This window comes from Pteropus vampyrus, unplaced genomic scaffold, assembly GCF_000151845.1.
Source record: "Pteropus vampyrus isolate Shadow unplaced genomic scaffold, Pvam_2.0 Scaffold260, whole genome shotgun sequence".
NCBI lineage: Eukaryota > Metazoa > Chordata > Mammalia > Chiroptera > Pteropodidae > Pteropus > Pteropus vampyrus.
Genome location: NW_011889041.1, coordinates 1,597,715 through 1,615,717, shown reverse-complemented (window position 1 = coordinate 1,615,717; position 18,003 = coordinate 1,597,715). Strand labels below are relative to the sequence as shown.

Sequence of the window (18,003 nt, the reverse complement as noted above, 5' to 3'; positions counted from 1 at the left end):
TGAATATTTTATGGTAATTTTTCTATCTGTAGCATACATTAAGGTTCTAAATAAAGTTTTATCCAGGGTGAAAAAAGTTCTATGGATAAAATAAATAAACAATGTTTGGAAAATATCTGCTTTGGTGGAATTTCCTATCTTGCTCTTAGCAATATCATAACAATAACTAAGTATTTCTCTGAAATAAAGATTTATGATGTCTCTAGTATTCCTCTTATCACTCCAGAAGTACTATCAAGAAAAAAGTGAGGTCAGATTGGCTTATTCTTGGTATATCCATATTTCTGAGTACATTTGACCTTTGAATAACACGTGTTTGAAATGCATGGGTCCACTTATATGCAGATTTTTAAAAATAAATACTGTAAAGGTATTTTCTTTTCCTTATGATTTTCTTAATAACATTTTTTCTCTAGTTTACTTTTTTGAAGAATACAGTATATAATACATTTAATATGAAATATGTGTTAATTGATTGTTTATGTTATTTGTAAGGCTTCCAGTCAACAGTAAGTTATCATTAGTTAAGTTTTAGAGGAGTCAAAAGTTACACATGGATTTTCAAGTGCCCAGGGGTTCGGCACTCCTAACCTCTGTGTTATTCATGAATCAACTGTCTATTTATTTAATAAGCCATTTAAAATTTTTCCAGGAAATAGACTTAAACTTGTGGAACTATAACCCTCCTTTTTACCTGCTCATTAATATAGTTTGCTCAATAATGTTTAAAAATATACTTAAAGGATCTTTGGTTTTGTTTTCCCACCACCACCACCATCACCCAGGACAACATTCATATATCTTTAAAATAAGCAGGAAACGTCAGAAGGTATTTGCCTACAATCTCCACTGGCCAGATGAGACATAACTGATAGTAATATTTTCTGTGTGCAGGAGTGCAGCAGGAAAGACAGATATAGAACATGCAATTTCTTTAACACATGCCATCGATTACTATAAAAATGTAAATAATGTGGTTTCAGACCCTATAATTCAAAACTCAATTTGAGCAGTAACTCTTTTTAAAGGTAATACATTCATAAATTCAGTAATGAGAAAAAATGAGACCAGAGCTCTTCTTGACAACCCAGGGTGAAAATGTTCTCCCCAGCTATGAATACCATTGTAGCCTGGGTACTATAACCCCGTCTCACTCACAGACTCTCTGCACAAGCCCCATATATCTTAACCTCAGTAGCACAGAGAAAAATCTTAGTCTGCCTGAAGAAATAAGACAGTTTTAATAAATCACAGTCTTATAATAATAAACACAGGAAATCTCTGGAAAATTGAACATCCAGTTTTTTTCCTACCCAATACCCTGTCTTGGCTGCCACTGCTAAAATGGTTTGACACCATACTCACAAAACTTCTTAAGTCCAGAAGCCTTAAAACTAATTTGGTCTGGTGTATAATTTCCTGTAGTACTTCCTTATTCAACATTACCTTTGTGTTCTAAGGACTTTTGTACTGCCTTCTGTCGATGGAACACACATGCTTCTCAAGAGTGACCAAACCAAGTAGCATATGATCCCTATTCTTTTACTATAAATTCAGACAAGATATTTTAATCGCAATGTATTAATGTCTACAAATACTCATTTTTAAATTATGGAATCAACCCAATCTACCCAATGGATTTGTGGGCTATAAACTGGGAGACCAAAGTTCCAGACAGAGAAACCAAAGTCATTTTACTCAATAACATTTCCCACTTCACTAAGACAAACATAACGACTATGCATTAGTTATTCTTTGTTCAGGTCAATGCCTTTTGTGACCACCCTCCTGGTCTTCCCATGTCAAAACAATCATGTTCTCAACATCACTCTGAAATAGGGGCAAGAAGTCTCAAAGCTCCCAGTATAATTTTCTTTCCATTCAACTGTGCTGCCGCTCATATATCATGTCTTTCTGTTTGATATTAACACTGCTGACATTGTTATTTCCCATGCATGGAAGCAGAAGTGATTGTTAAAATACTGTATCTAATTGTACTCATTCTATACTGACTATAAACAGAGTTTCCCTTCTAAATTTACACTTCCTTCTGTTAGCCACCTCTGCCCACAGTGAATATCTGTGATGAGAAGAGAGGGTAAGCCTGGGTTGTTTGAGGGAGACTATCTCACTACCAGTAAAACAAGTGGCGATAAGAAAGGGCTGTAAACAAAAAAAGGCCTTATTACCATGACTAGCAACGCCATCACTACAAAAGTTTGTATGATCAAACTATAATAATTTGGCCATCATATGGATCTACGGATGTCTATTTTAGTAAATAGTAAAGAAGACAAACTTTATACCTGATCTTAGCCAAAAGGCTGAGAAGAGAAGTGAAGACAGAACTTTGAAAGTCTGGCCAGAGTGACCAATGACAAACTGCTTAATATCTTCTGGTTACTAGGTTCAATTTTATTATAACTCATTTACAGATATTCACTTCATTTTAAAACCCTTGTATGAGTTTTAACTTTTTTAGTGCTTTCAGTTCCATTTTCCACTTTACAATTGCCTTATTATATAGATACTATGGTTATTGTTAGCAACTACATGTTATTCAATTTTTGAGTCCAACAAAGAACTCAATGCAGTTTTTAATAGAGACACAATAAAAGCAAGGGATGGGTAAATGAATAAATGGAAAGGATCCAATGCACAGAGAGATAAAAATGACTTTGCCAAATCAAATGATGAATAACTCAGGTCTTAGATTTTCCCTTGTTCCATCAGAAAATGTATATGTTGTTATAACTAAACAATTAATGTAATAATGTTACTAAAAGCTCTGGAAACCTGCAACCTGTAGGACCTGGAGTTACAATACATTTATTACTGCATATTATAAGCTGAACTCCATATTAAATGCTTCAGCCTTGACTAAGAATAATGTCATAATTTATTAATGGATCCCACATCAGAGCAGTATAAGAGGGTCCAAAGTAGTATTCATGTTCTAAAGTTATTAGCATGAATTTGCTTCAACATGTTGATATTTCAGAGTACTTAATTATGTATTTTAAAAGGCAAACATGAATGTGAGTACCTAAAACAATTAAAATATAACCTATGAATGTCTGCAATTACAAATTTGAAGTTGTCCATGACATTTATGAAATGAACAATTCTTCAAAGAATGTTCTACATATTAACAATGAACAAATATCTAAAACTCAGATGTTACAAAATGTTATTATTCTAAAAAATTATAATTCTAATCAGCTTTTAATTCTATAAATTGAATAGTCAAGATAAATAAATGTGGATAAAATTTTAGAAGTATAACAAAATAAAATATATAAAGTGTGTTTTCTACTTACAAGTATACTCTAAATGAAAAAATGTAATTTAGGATTTTTTTATTATATCAAATGTGGAAGAAGTGAAACATTAACATATATGTCTCAATGTCTAAGTTTTGAAAAAAATCTATTGTTTAATGTGAGTTTTGAAATATATCTTAACATTCATATTTATCTAATTCTCTGTGTTTACTACATATTACTCCTAGAGAACTTTCCAAGAGTTTAAACAGGCAACTTTATATTAATGTGTGTCTAAAAAATTAGAAAAAAATTACTTGTTTATTAAAAATAATTAACTAGAAAGCATAATTCTTTATAAACACATCAATAAAATGTGTCTTTAGAATCAGAATCTAACTATTTACAAATATTTGGTATGATATTTTCATTTCCAGTGCTCAGTGTACAAGGATCATGAATTCCTGAAAACAAGTGCTACTTGTCACATAATTAAAACTGGTGAGTAAACCAGTTTTCATTTAATTTCTTAACACTTTGAGCTTTAAATCTAGTTTTCACTAATGGCTGTGATTCTCCATGTGAGAGCCATAACTGGAGCACGGGGGAAGTACTTTAGTTCCTTCCAGTCTAGTCCAGGGTGCAGACTCTGCTTCCCTTAAAAAGATTGCACTTAAGTGGCTTAGTCAGAAGTCATAACAATGGAATAAGTTTACACTAAAATAACATTGACAATGTTTATCAACAAACTAATCAGAGTAATGTGGAATAGACCATTAAAAAATTAGATTCAATTCTTTCTGTATCAAATTATACCTCTATTCTGCTTTTATGCAATTATATTATGTACAGATCTTTCAGCTGTCAATGCATACAGATAGTTCTAAGACGACCAAATTTTAAGGTAATTTTAATCAGACACAAAAATTGAATTTTAATGTGATCGAATGGCTTTAAAAGTTTCTTTCATGGGGAAAACTTAGAGAAAATTTGACAAACAACAAACTCAATATAATAAAAAGTGAGGTAAAATGTTTTACTTTAACATTTTTCTATGGTCCCTCTTATAAACCTAAGAACCAAAAAACCCAATTTGTTAATCAAAACATTGATCAAATTAACTAATTAGAAAAGCAGTGCCTGCTGAGCATAATAAATCTTTAAGTATAATCATGAATTTTGGCCTCATGAGGAAAAAACATCCAAAAAAATATTGAATTATACCTTCAGTATGAAAAATTTTAAAATCTAACCAGTAAAATCACTGGCACTGTTGCTCCTATTTATGTTCTGCATTTGCTCTGCAAAAGACCATAATGAAACATCTTAGCTATATAATAAATTGAATGCTGAGTAATATGTACAATGTTAGCAACTCATACTTTTCCCAATTTTATTGCAAAGCATAACCTTAAACAAGTTAAAAAAAGAATAAAAAGTAGTGTCCACTATCTAATAAAAATTATCATATTTTCACGTTCTTTTCTGTAAGAGATAAGGTGTTTTAAAAATTTGCTTGCTTCAAGTGATAACAATAGCAACAATATAACGGTACAAATGAGACAACTTTAAAATATCACATTCTAGTTAATCACTTCTTAAAAACAGAAAAGGACTGAGCAAACTCCCACCCACTTATCAAAGGAATGCTAGAAGTTACTTCGCCACCATGTTTAAAGCAATCATAAGTAATATTCACTATTATACAAGCAACACTAGTACAGGATATACATCAAAATTCATTGCCACTTTGCAGAATGCCTAGTACCGTATTCAGAATGCATGCGATTATTTTAATTTAAAAGGAGAAAAATTAGACTGCAAATTTAGAGGAACGTTTTAATATAAAAACTTAGAATAATGCAGGGTGTTTTGTGCTAATAAAAAAGCAACAAAAATCTAATTGCTATTGCTGCTTTTCATTTCTGGAGAATGCTGACAGTTGCCCTAAATAAAAAGCCTTCCTGCTCTTTACTCTTTCAAAAGAAGGCATTACCTAAATATTTAACACTTTGAACTGAATCATGTGTACATGCCAGGCATGCCAAATAGTTACAACAGACTCTCTGAAAAGGTATTAGTCCAGAAGTTGGGACTCTGCTGAGCAGGTCTAAACTTGGAAGGGACAGTTTCAAGGGGATATAGAAATAACATATTCTACAGTGAAGGCAGTAATTCCAGCAGCTGTGTGGGCTCGCTATTTTCAGAGTTGGATGGCAAGGATTTGGGGCTACGGAGGGAAACTACAAGCTCTAACTTTTACTTTTGCTTTCTGACTTTTTCTTCTTCCTTCCATTCACATCTTCTGGTAGGAGGTGATTCTCCCCTCCTGTAACCTCCTTTCTAAGTTAGGCTACATGTATAGAAACTAGTATTCAGGGAAAAGCTGGCTTTACTCCAGAGTAGAAGTGGTTATGAAAGCAAATGCCTATGAATGTTTCACCAGCTTTGTGCCCCCTTTTCTGCCTTAACCAGAGATGAGGATGAGAAAGATCTGAAGAGGGATGTGGATGCAGCTTTCTCCCCCTCATCTCTCAATTTGTCTAGGCAACACACCTCTCCCTCAAATACTAACCTGAATCTAATTTGAGGCAAGAAAATCTTATAAAGAGAGTGAGTAGGAATAAGTATTAGCAGCCCTGACAGTGCCAAAATATCTCTTTGGGGTGGGGGAGGGAATTGGGGGATTTCAAAATGCAGAATCTGCTTTTCTATTGACTGCATTTATTCTTTAATTATTAGTAAGAAAAACATATAACTAGATCACTAGGCCATTTTAAAAACATGTCACAAATTATAAAAATGGCTCTAATGATATTTCTTCTCCCATGTGCTCTTCTAAAATGCTATCCCCTCTCTTTGAAACTGGGTGTCTCTGTAACAGGCTCAACTAAAAGATTATGGAAAAGTAATGTTATAAGATTTAAAAGCCTTGGTAATAAAAGGCATACCACTTTTGCCTATCTTTTGGAATACTCGCTTTGGCAGATTAGAGTCACCTTTTTTATCTAAGGCTGCCATGCTGTGAGGAAGTCCGAACTATCCCATACAAAGAGACCATATGGAGAGGCTCTGAGAACGCATGAAGAAAAAGAGGTGCCCAGTCAGCCCCCAGTATCCCCCAGACTCCTAGCCCCTGATTTTCCAGCTGTAACCACCATCTCTGAGAAACCGCTAGCCAGAGGTATCCAACTGAGAAATTTTTGAATTCTTGATGCACAGAAACCATAAGCACAAATATTGTTATTAAGCCACCACATTTTTGAGTTATTTGTTATGCAAATAATCAAAAAGACCAGCATTAATTTTACTAGCACTCCAGAATATGTGACAATGGCACATATTTGAATACACATGTACACATGCATTTACAAAAACAAACGGCTAGAATATTTGCCACAAGCTACATAGTCAATGAAAAAAAATCATTCGACTTACAGAAGCAATTTGAAGAGTCTATGGTTCATGTCATTAAATGCTGGGAACACAATGAGGTAGAAAATATTGTATGCTTACTTTCTATTTTCTGAGGAGTTAACTATTTTTTCTATGTGTATATAGCTCTCATAGAACAATTTTATGCCCATTTAACTTTCGATAACCGTCTGAGGTCATTAACTAAAGAACTTAGAGTCTTCAGTTCTTTGAGACAAAATATTGAACACACAAAAATTATTTGACATGTAAGAAATTCAACATTCTCAAATAAGTTAAAAAATGAAACAAGCCTAGTATATTCAGAGACTGCTGCTAAAAAAATATATACACTTCGACTTCTTTAATTTTTTTTTTTTTTTTTTAAATGAAGCAAAGCTAGCATGTGTTCCTGGACTACTAATTTAGGAGAAAAAAAGAAGGAAATGGAGATTTCGCCAATGACTAGTTTGGGTGATTTGAATTGTCTAGTTCCTAATGCTAACTGTGATAATTAAACAGATCCAACTCTATTAAAGAAATAGCAAATGCAAGGTTTAAGGTTACTAAATAGAACAGGGATTAAGAAGGAGTCAGTTCATCTTAGTGTGTAGTAAAAAAAGTATACTAAACAGAGAATTGAGCATAATCAGTCTCCTTTGCAGAAGAGTTGGGGTTAAATCTTGCTCCCTTTTTAGCCCACGCTCCTTCTCCTCAACCCATCTAAATAAAAGGACTTCTATAACTCCATGAAATGAGAACTGGGGTCTTGGTAAATTTCACCAGGATACTCTTCAGAGAGATGGCAGGGGCCAACTCATCTGGAGTATAATGAATAAGACTCACACTGGAACACTTCTCAGATGATAAAATTACCCTGCCAGTAAACTGTGCCTCTTAAGCAAAAGAATATGGAGACTCTGTGCATCTGTGCACACAGCCTCACTCTCTCCCATGTGTGCTCTCTTTCCCCCACATACGGCGAGCATGCGCGCACACACACATACACACACACACTCTAAATCAACATTTCCGCTAAATTACCCCCTTCCTTGCCTCTTCACACACCCATCCCCCTCAAAAAGAACAGAGCCAGGAATAGAAGCCAGGAGGGGACTCAGTAGCAGAAACTATAGCCTCCTGCATGTCATCAATGTAAATCTGAATCTTAAACTTCAATCCAGTAAAATTTGTTTTCATTACCAATAAAGAATTAATTGCAACACACAGTAAAAGGAGAGTAGGAAAAAGTTTACACATTCCTTCTTGCTTACATTGTACTTAGGCCATATTTTTAAGTGTTAGGCTGATTTGTAAATAGTTGTTACAGTCTTTTATGTATATTACTTTCTACTTTTATAGAGTAAATCTATTTCTGGCCCTTGCTGACATGTCAAGATTTGTGATCCACCCATTCCAACAGTTAAAAATTAATTAAACAGGGAGCAAATATTTATAACTAAGACTTTGCATATGACACACACAAACATACAGTGTTGTGTGCATTTACTGTATTATTATTTTATGATCACTTTATGATAACTCATGTGAATGAAGATGTTTTAAAACCAAATGGCTAAATTAAGGATGAATGTAAAACTCTAGTTTACTTTTAAAAATTGCTGTATTTATAATAATTTAAATAGCTTACTACTGAGAGCCACATTCCAAAGTTGCAGTAAACCTATTTTTATAAACATGTTTTCTTTCTCTTGTTACTGTTGTTCATTTCCTTGAAGTGAGGGGTATCTGGACTTATTTCAAATGTTCTTATAAGTCACTCTAAGGAAACCTTTTTCTAGATAAGTTGTAAAGAACACTTTTCTTAAATGGCAAGTACTTTATCATCTCTGGCCATTTAGATTATAGGTGTGGGATCCTGTTTTATATGGCACCCTGCTACCATGGAACTTTTCTTTAGCTGATTTAGTTAGAAAGCCGCTGCCAAACAAAACAGTAGGAGGGAAACTGTAAAAAAGCTTTAAAATACTAAAAAAAGAAATAAGTGAACAAGCAGCAATCTAAACATAAACTAGATGACTATTCCCATGACCTATGTTTGATGGAAAGAAATAGGAGAAGATTCAGAGAATTAAAGGAACCAATTTAGGGCCACACTCACTATCTCTAAAAATAGAAATTACTTCAGACAATTAGATATATGCTGTTGTACTGATTGTTCTGTCACAAATCTCAGACATTATTTAAGTTTGATGAGTCTGATGTCATAGGGGTTTCTTAAAAAATAAGAGGAAATGATATGAAATTTAAAAAGAGAAATTAACATTATAAATTAGTTCTGCTGACTTAAGGCCTTTGCTGCTAGCATAAAAATAATGAAATCAGCAGAGTTACATGAGATAACCTGTGACTACAGCAATTAAAATGTTCTTAGGCAAGCTCAGTGAATTCTGAAACACAAACACAACTATGGAAAATAAAATTGTAAAAATGAAATATTCTGAATATTGCCCCTGACAATACTTGATAAGTTATATAACTGACCAGTATAACTTTGGAATATCAATCTCATAATATCTTTGACTGGGACACACTGCTCTTGTACAACCATGTGATTGACTTCAAACACTTTCTTTGTTGTTTATAATGCATGTAATCATAAGTATTAAAAATGAAATATGTAACATATTCTTTAGTATATGTTACATATACTAAATATGTTTTGAAAGATTAGTATCTTTAATTATTCAGATTAGGCCCAATCAAATATTTAAACTAAACGCATATTTTAATTTTTAAGAAAAAAGTTGTTTATTAAAGAGAAGGCAGTTAACTCCTGTGGAGCCCAGGGTAAGTCAGTCAGTCTGACCGTCAGTCAGGCATTCACTTAGATAACACTACTGAGAACTGGTCAGGAGCCAGGTGCTCTGGACTTACTTGTACTTAGTCCATATTTTTAAGTGTTAGATTGATTCGTAAATAATTGTTACAGTCTGAGCATTAATACACAGAGACCTTGTTGCCTGCCTTGCTGCTCCAAATCCTCCATACTACAGGCATCACTGCTGGGATTTCCAAGGTTCAAAGAGGTTAAGTCACTTATTCCAAGCTCAAGGCAGAATGTAGACAGAACACAGTATCAGAGGTACTTCCACCTCACCACAGCTGTCCTCAAGAGCTACGTGGGGAATTATCATTTACTCAAAAATACTTTGAGCCCAGGGAGAGTTCATTAAATCTCAATAGGTTAAGTCCCAAATTCACCTCAGGACCAAGCCCAGAATAAATCATATTATTTTATGGTCTCATCACATGTATCTACTTAATGTTGAGGCCAGAAGGCATTTTCCCATTACTGCTCACAGAAGGACTGCCTTCCTTTTTGTTCTGTCCATCTTTTCTCTTAACTAGTTGTGCAAGAAAAAGTGTGACCCTTTAGAATGGGTTCTAGCCTTGTCCTTCTAAATGTCATTGGGTGTGTCCTAGATCAATAGGAAGAATAACCAATAGATTTCCGGCATTGTGTAATACTAAAATGTGACCATGAGCATCAGAGTAGCAAAGAATATTTTGTAGGCAGCTTTATAAAACTATTGGGAAATAAAAGTATCTTGAAGAGGACGAGTAAAATATAATATCTGAAATATAATTTTGGTTGGTCTTCAATTAATACTACCATGAATTGTTCTCTCTCTTAACACTTACTCTAAAGTTATATCAGACTATCCGATGTCTCTCCAACGACAATCAAATATGTGAAATGAGCACTAACTGTATCGAACACAGAAGCAATTTCACAAAGACTTAAAGGTGATAACAGGGTCTCACATTCCCTTAAAATTAATGATAGCTAGTGAAACAATAACGGCTAGCATTGTACAAAATGAAAATATAAAGGGTATACATATAGTCTCATCAAGCTATTTGTGTCTTCCTGAAGAAAATATTTGTGACCTTCATTAGGGCCAAATATGTGAACAAATGTAAAAGTCACTTGACCATACCAAATAATTAAAAGTAACATGTTATTACTTTTTCACGCTGATTCATTATTCATTTCGCCATTATTTACTGAGCACCTACTCAATAGGCACCAAGTGCTGAGGATACAGTGATGAACAAGAGAGATATGGTCACTACCTCCGAAAGCTTGTATTTCGGGAAGCAGATAATGGGAAAATATTTACGAAAAATATATAATTACAAACAGTGACAACTACATGAAGAAAAATTACAGTCTATTTTGAGGATGAATAAAAGTAACTCTAATATTTGAATAATGACTTGGTGGAAAGTAATATATTACCAATACTATTAATCCTACTGTGGTTTCTGTTGCTTCCAATGCCTTCCAATTAAAAAAGCTTTAATGTTTTAAGCCCTTTCCCATCATCTTGTTGTAACTTCAGAGCAATGCAGAAATAGAAATGTGCATAAGTATAGATAAAGTACTATGTAGCTAAAGAGGCAGGACATGTAAATAGGGAACAAAAAGCAATTTAGTTTGGTAGAACTTTAGCAGAATGAAGTAGGAAAATAGAGTTAAGACAGGAAAGGTAAAAAAAAAAAAAAGACCAGGTGTAGAAGGCCTTGAATACCAGGGTTGAAGTTTCCTTTTCAATGGGGAGAAGGGAATCTCTAAAGAACTTAGAACATGAGCCTAAGAATGCTGATATTTCTCAGAGATTATTTTAGAAGCAATGCGCAAAATACGTGAGAAAAAGAAAAAGAGAAACTGTAATTACAAATATCATTTGAGAAACCATCACAATAATTAGTCAACAAGAATGTGGATTATTAACGTATCAATGAGACTGAAAAGAAGAGACAGGTATAAACTATACTGAGGAATAAAAATTTTTATGAGTCAGTAACTTACTACACTTAGGAGACAAATCGTTGAGCATTCAAATCCAAGATTCTGAAAAGAACAGTTGAGCTGTTAGCATGAAGAAGGACAGACAATAATGAGTTTGATTTTGAACCCACTGATGAGGTGCTGTAGCACATCTAGCTGAAGGTTATCAGAGACAGGAGGACAAGGAACACAGATCTGTCATTCTCTTAGACGGGACTACTGATGTTGGAAGGATAAGCAAAGAAGAGAGCACAGGATAAGAAAGTTACTGAAGACAAAATCTCTGGGGAACCTTAAACTTAATGGTAGTGAAAAGATGTCAAGGATGAGCCTTCTCCTCTACTCATTATTTTGGATCATATACTCACATAGAATTAAGATGGAGTTCTAAATAATATTTTTAGGACTTAATTGATATATTTCATCAAAGACGTTTTTATTTAATCATATCTGAGTGCATGGGCCACTATAAGAACACAGCGAATTAGTAATTATAGCAGGAAATATCACAATGTATATCACACTGCTTTCTAAATCTTGGGAAAGCTGGATTAAGGATCTAGTTAAGGAATTATGGATTACATACCTGTGGTACCCATTTGGAGGGCACAAAGCTGGTCACTTCTATTACAGACAAACCGGTTTGGGAAAGTTGATTGATAAATTCAATTTTTACATCTGTAGGAACTATAACCTATGAAAACATTAAAAGATATTTTATAAGTAATTTGCATGGGGTCTACAGAAACATAAGTAGAAAATTACTTCCTAACTGAAAGCAAATCTTATTTATAAATTCTACTAACAAGTGAGAACAACTATAATAGTATAGCATACGAAATCCATGTAAGTCTTTAGAATCTTACTAAATATAAATATTTAATTTACCATTTGAAATTGACTATATAAATTTGATATCAAACTACCTTTTCATTCTGCAGTCCATCCCTAGGTCCAACTTCTACTATTTTAACATATTCAGGGAGTCCAGACAACTGGGATGATTCCTGTAAAGGGAAATACAACGGAAGAAACACAGATGACCATTAGATTATCGAACCTGCTGATTTGAAAAGTCAAACAATTACAATTTGTAAATTAAATTCTCATCCCAGAAATTTAAAGTGGTAAGGAGTCAATAGAGTGAAGTAATGCCAGGTTTATATTATTGGTAATATAAGGTCATTTTTTTCCTTATAAATTAGTGATGTTTAATCTAGTTATGACTAAAATTCAAAAGATTAATTTCTAAGATGTAACTGTGGAAATGTTGATTTACTCAAGATCTAAAGAACAAATCTGTTGGGTAATTCTGCATGTGATAAATTACTTACCATTGATAGAGTTTATTAAAAAATTAGGTCTTTGTGTTAATAGACTTCTAGCAAGCACAGTCACACAAGATGCTGCCTTCTATACCCCGAACTTGAAGAGTGTGGATTTGATTTTCTGTCCTGTGCTCAGAAAGCTGAGGCTAGGAAGAAGGTGTGCTTTTTTTATTTTTTCTCTGAATCAACACAGCAGAACCAGCACCTAAGCATAGCTTCCAGAAAGACAGAACGCTCAGCCCAGTAGGATCTAACCCTTGATATCCCACTGGAATAGCCTCAGCCTGACATAACACTGTGTTCTACCCGTTAGCCAACTCTGAAATGGCAAGAAGATCTGCACTCTGGAATCTGTGTCCCTAAATTAAGTACTATGGACATACCATATTTAGAAGGACACTAGTTTAAAACAGAAAAACCAAGAAGTCTTTCTAAACATCATATTGCAGTTAAAATTAAAAGTAGGCTACATCTTTTCAGACTGTACAAACAATCTCCTGGTGTCACTGAGCCAAGTTAAGTGTGGGTAACTCATTAAGTTCTTCAAATGAAGAGCTGATAGCATTGATTCAGATCAGCATGACTTGTACTTCAAGGTTTTGTGCTTTGCCTTTCATCAGGGATGATGAATTTAGGTTGACCAATTTATATTGCTTCATTCTGTCCCTGTAACAAAGACATACACTGGTGAAGTGGTAGCTTTGAATACAGAGCTCAGTTTGTTTCTATGACATAGAAAAATGCTCACGGGCTCTTTTGGAGTCCAAAGCTGTTACTTGGTTTTATTAGCATTCTGTACTAAGTAGAGGAACCCAGATGGTCCCTGTTACAACATACACATACCACCCTTCACAATTTCCAAGAAATCAGGCAATTTAATAAACAAAAATTAACCAAGAAGAAAATAGAATTCTTATTTCTGCATAATCTGAGCAGGTTGTGACGCACGCAGTTAACTTGGAAGGGTGGAGGGTTGAGAGAGGAAGCATGGTGTTCCTTAGCTTTAGGCTCGGTTTTGGATGGCAGTCATGAAATCATGCCTCATTTAAAAAGAGGGCATAATTTCAATCAGGCAATAAAGGGCAGGGATAGTATGGGAAAGTGGAGAAAATAAAGAGGAGCTCACTCTTCTTTTTTATTATCTCCAGTCCTAAGACTGCAGAAATGAAACATAAAACTAGGCAATTTAAGCCATGTGGTCTCATTATCACTGATTGTGTCCTGAAACTGCATTTGCAAGAGCAATTAGCTTAGAGCATGCATGAACGAAGGGTACTTCTTTACTAAACATCAAAGTTTAACAACGAAAAAGAACATAGTGTTTTCTAAGGTGAACTATATGCTTAGTATATCACTGTGCATCACTGTTGTAGCTAGCAGAAGTAACAAGCAATCAGAAGAAAGTATAGACTGCCACCAACTACAGCCATTTCAGTTAAAGCAGAACATATTCTCACTTAATATCATTTTAGATTTCTTCTTGTATCTAATGCTACTATTTTGTCTTTCCAGGCATGGGTGCATATTGCCTCTACCTGAACACCTGAGAAATCAGAAGAAAATTATAATGTGTTCAGTGAGTTCAAAGAGTAACAAGTTCCCCCTTTTATCAGCAAACAAAACAAAACAAAACAAAAACAAATGAATAACACAAAAATTAAGTCAATTAACACATATTCACCGAATAGGTGTGATGTGAGAGCCTTCTCTTCCTGGGCATGACTATCTCCGTATTGACTTTCCTAAGGAGCTTCAGCTATACACAAATCATGCCCACTAGGCATATCTACTTAAATGCATATAGAATTCGATGATTCAAAACTGATCTCATTATTTCCCAACCTTACTCCTCTACTCACATTATTTCCCAACCTTACTCTTCTACTCCCACCAGATGCTTTTCTTTATCTTTTCTCTTACCACTTACAACTAATCGGTCCATTTGTTACTGGTTTTATTTTGGCAAAAACCCAGCACCCAACCAGCACAATGCATAATACTTAGAGTGTGCTTAATAATTACCTGTTATTGTATTAGTAAATCTGTTCTGTCACTGGCTTCATTAAAACTGTCTCTTTTTCTTCACTCAGTCTGTTGCTATAGCTTCCTAAGTATTCTCCCCTAATCTTATCTTTTTTCCAGGTTTAAAATCCTTCAGCATCTGCCAGTCACCTTCAGAGAGCTCTATCAACCTAAGGTAAAAGATGATTCATGACTAGCTTTTCATCTTCTACCAGTCTCCTTCATGCATCCTATGATTTCAGCCATGCCAAAGTCATGTTTTGCTCACTTTCATATCAGCACACATAAAATTTCTATTGGCTGGACCTTCCATCTGTGAGAAAGATATTCCACCAAACCCATTTCTCTTTTACATCGACGCAGGACGAGACCGTGTTTCTCCTTTATCTAAAAGTTATTTCTGAACAAGTTCCAGTCAATGGAACATGAAGATGAATGATATACACCACGTTTAGGCTTATCCTATGAAAATATCCCATGCACATTTCTCCGTTCTGCCTGCTTGATGCAAATGAGAATGGCAAACTTGGAAGCTAATAAATATCAAACAAATTTTTTTTGAAGGAGCTTAAATCCCTGAATAACTGCTTAAATAAGAATTCCATGCCAAGAAGAAGCAATCATTTTGTACTTTATATGGACAAAAAATAAATATCGATTATTTGAGAACATCGAGAAAGAGGTACATCTTTTATAGCTTCCAATTGTGAAGAGTGGTGAAGGGTCTGAAATTTTACCCTACATTGCAAGGTAACAAGTGAGCCTGCCATGGATGCTGACAGAAGGCACAATATGCCCGAGTCAGAGAAGAAAAAAAGCTTATCACTCACAGCAAATAGCAGTAGCTAAAGGATGAGTATTTGTGCTGGTTCCCCAAGCCCCAACTCCCACAAAGAGAAGCAAAGAGGACCATATGATGCTTGTACAGACAATGGACTACATTACAGGAAAGGAACCCCAAGCATAGAGAACCTTAACCTTTGCAAGACACACTGAAATTCAAGATACTCATGGAGAATTATTTCCCAATAATATCTACCCCTCATTTTTATACCATCTTGGTATATGGCAAGTTCTTCTGTTAGTAAGGGCACTCTGTTGGCTCCCTAATCTAATGAACAAAGGCTGGGGCCAAATCTGTTCAATTTATCTCATAAAACATTTAATTAAGGCTATTCTCAACAGAACTCCAACTAGCAAAAGAACAACAGCCTGCAGTAAGGACTTCAGACATGCCCCTTCCTCCCAAAAGTCCTGGATCCAAGCAGCTGAACAAATCCTATGCAGTAGTGGCCTCTGCATCAGAAACAGAATTTTTTACTTTTTGCCTATTTTGTGATAGCAAATATGTTGCCATGTGCAGTACTATGTTTCATCAAGGCAGCAATGGTGGCAATTTAAGTGATGGAGACTTAGTTAGCAGTTTGACCCTAGTGGGCCTCATCAGTGTATAGGCCTTAGATGACTCAATCAGCAGCGATGATTCGCCGTAAGAATTCATAGCCTTCCCTCCCCGCCCCCAAAGAAAGTATTTTTAATCTCAGTCTGCAGTTTTCCAAATGAGAGATACATAAGCTAGGCCATTGACTACAATCCAAGAGTCTGTAAAAATATGGGAACAGCCTGGAGTTCGGCTGAGCGAGTAGAGCAATCGCATCCACTTTCAGGTCTGCATAGCTGTGACAGGTTGTACAACTGCAGCAGCTCAGTGGACATCATCAGATTTCAGCTCAGCCGAAACATCATCCAACCGGACTCAAGCATTAGGAAAAGCACTGGGAATTAGAAAGGCCCCACTGAGCCACTACCTTTGTTTCAGGCAGTGGAGTGGCAGCAGAGGGCAACTGCTACTTTTTTTGTGTAAAGCTGAGATTGCACTAGGGATAGGCTGACCACTTTCTTGAATATACCGTTTCCATTTGATTAGTGACGTCTGCTGAAATCATCCTACTCTGTTAGTCACTGAGTCCAAATTGATATCCCCCACCAAAAAAAAAAAAAAGGAAATATAGGCCATAATGTCACAAGCCCTCCAAGAGTCAGGTGTCCAGTTTCAACAAGAGCTCGACAGCAAGCTAACAGCTGATTTTCAAAAAATACCTGGTAGCTGTGCCAGGACACTAAGGGGTCCACAACTCCGAGCAGTGCCTCCATGCAGAGGCTGCCTTTGTCAGAAGCTCCAATTTGCAAAATCACTGGTCACAGAGACTTGTCACTTAAAGAGATCAGAAGGATTTGGGGACCCCCCAAGGTATGTTCATTACATGCAGCTCTTCCTAATTGAGATGATGCCCTCTGGAAATTATAGGAGAGAGAATTACAATAACGTCACACATCAATTTTTTACTACACATTCGGATGTGGAAGCAATAATAGTACACTGTATTGACCCCAAAGGCCTCACCTACAAGGTTACTTTGGCTTTCCTTTCCCACTGTGAAAACTATCCAAAACCTATCAATTAAATCAAGACTCCAACCTCCATGGGACTTAGTAAGGTGATGACTTTGAAGCCTTTATCCAAAAGAGCCGTAAAAGTTTGAGTCCCTGCTCTCCCCAAAGTCCCCCAGCATAGTCGGATGGAATAGGAACCAATAATTTCGCTAAATCAATAATCATCTGTTTTCCTTAAAGCAAATGAAGAAGTAAGGCTGGGAATTAGCGGGGTACACAGAAGAAGAGATCAGCTCCAAATCAGTAAGCAGATTCATTTACTTTTATTTCAGGTAGCACAGTAGCTGCTCACCAGCTTAATTAAATGAACTTGCAATATTTAGGCTCCACACAAAGTCCTATATTGAACATCAAAATCATCACAAATGACACCATCTATTTTAACTTTGAGAACCCCCGGACTTAAATTCCATAGCTACAATGGTTTCCAGCAGGATAATGGGGTTTGTTCCTTCTGGCTGACATGAGCTTAACGTGCAGGTTTCATTATCAAGAGAACATCTCTTAAATCCTCATCCAATTACAATATAATGGCTTGAGGGGGTTTTGCAAGATTTCAAGGCTGATGACAAAATTTATCTACAACTCTTTGGGTCCTTTCTCATTTGCCAGTGAGCTGCCTTACACTGCCCTCTGGAGCAGCAGGACCCACACACTAGTCTATGGTTCCTTGCAGGGGTTTGTCTACCCCAGTGAAGTCTCC

General features: G+C 35.4%; 1 protein-coding gene across 4 annotated transcripts in view; it reads right to left on the bottom strand.

Annotated features, from left to right (window-relative positions):
* HMGCLL1 (3-hydroxymethyl-3-methylglutaryl-CoA lyase like 1) overlaps positions 1 to 18,003 on the bottom strand; it is a 167,379-nt gene that overhangs the window by 114,525 nt on the left and 34,851 nt on the right. For all 4 annotated transcript variants that reach the window (XM_011375015.1, XM_011375019.1, XM_011375017.1 and 1 more), the window contains 2 exons: positions 12,423 to 12,503; positions 12,083 to 12,190 (listed from right to left, as the gene is read on the bottom strand). In XM_011375015.1, coding sequence (XP_011373317.1) covers positions 12,083 to 12,190; positions 12,423 to 12,503 — 189 coding nt within the window. The remainder of the gene's footprint in view (positions 1 to 12,082; positions 12,191 to 12,422; positions 12,504 to 18,003) is intronic.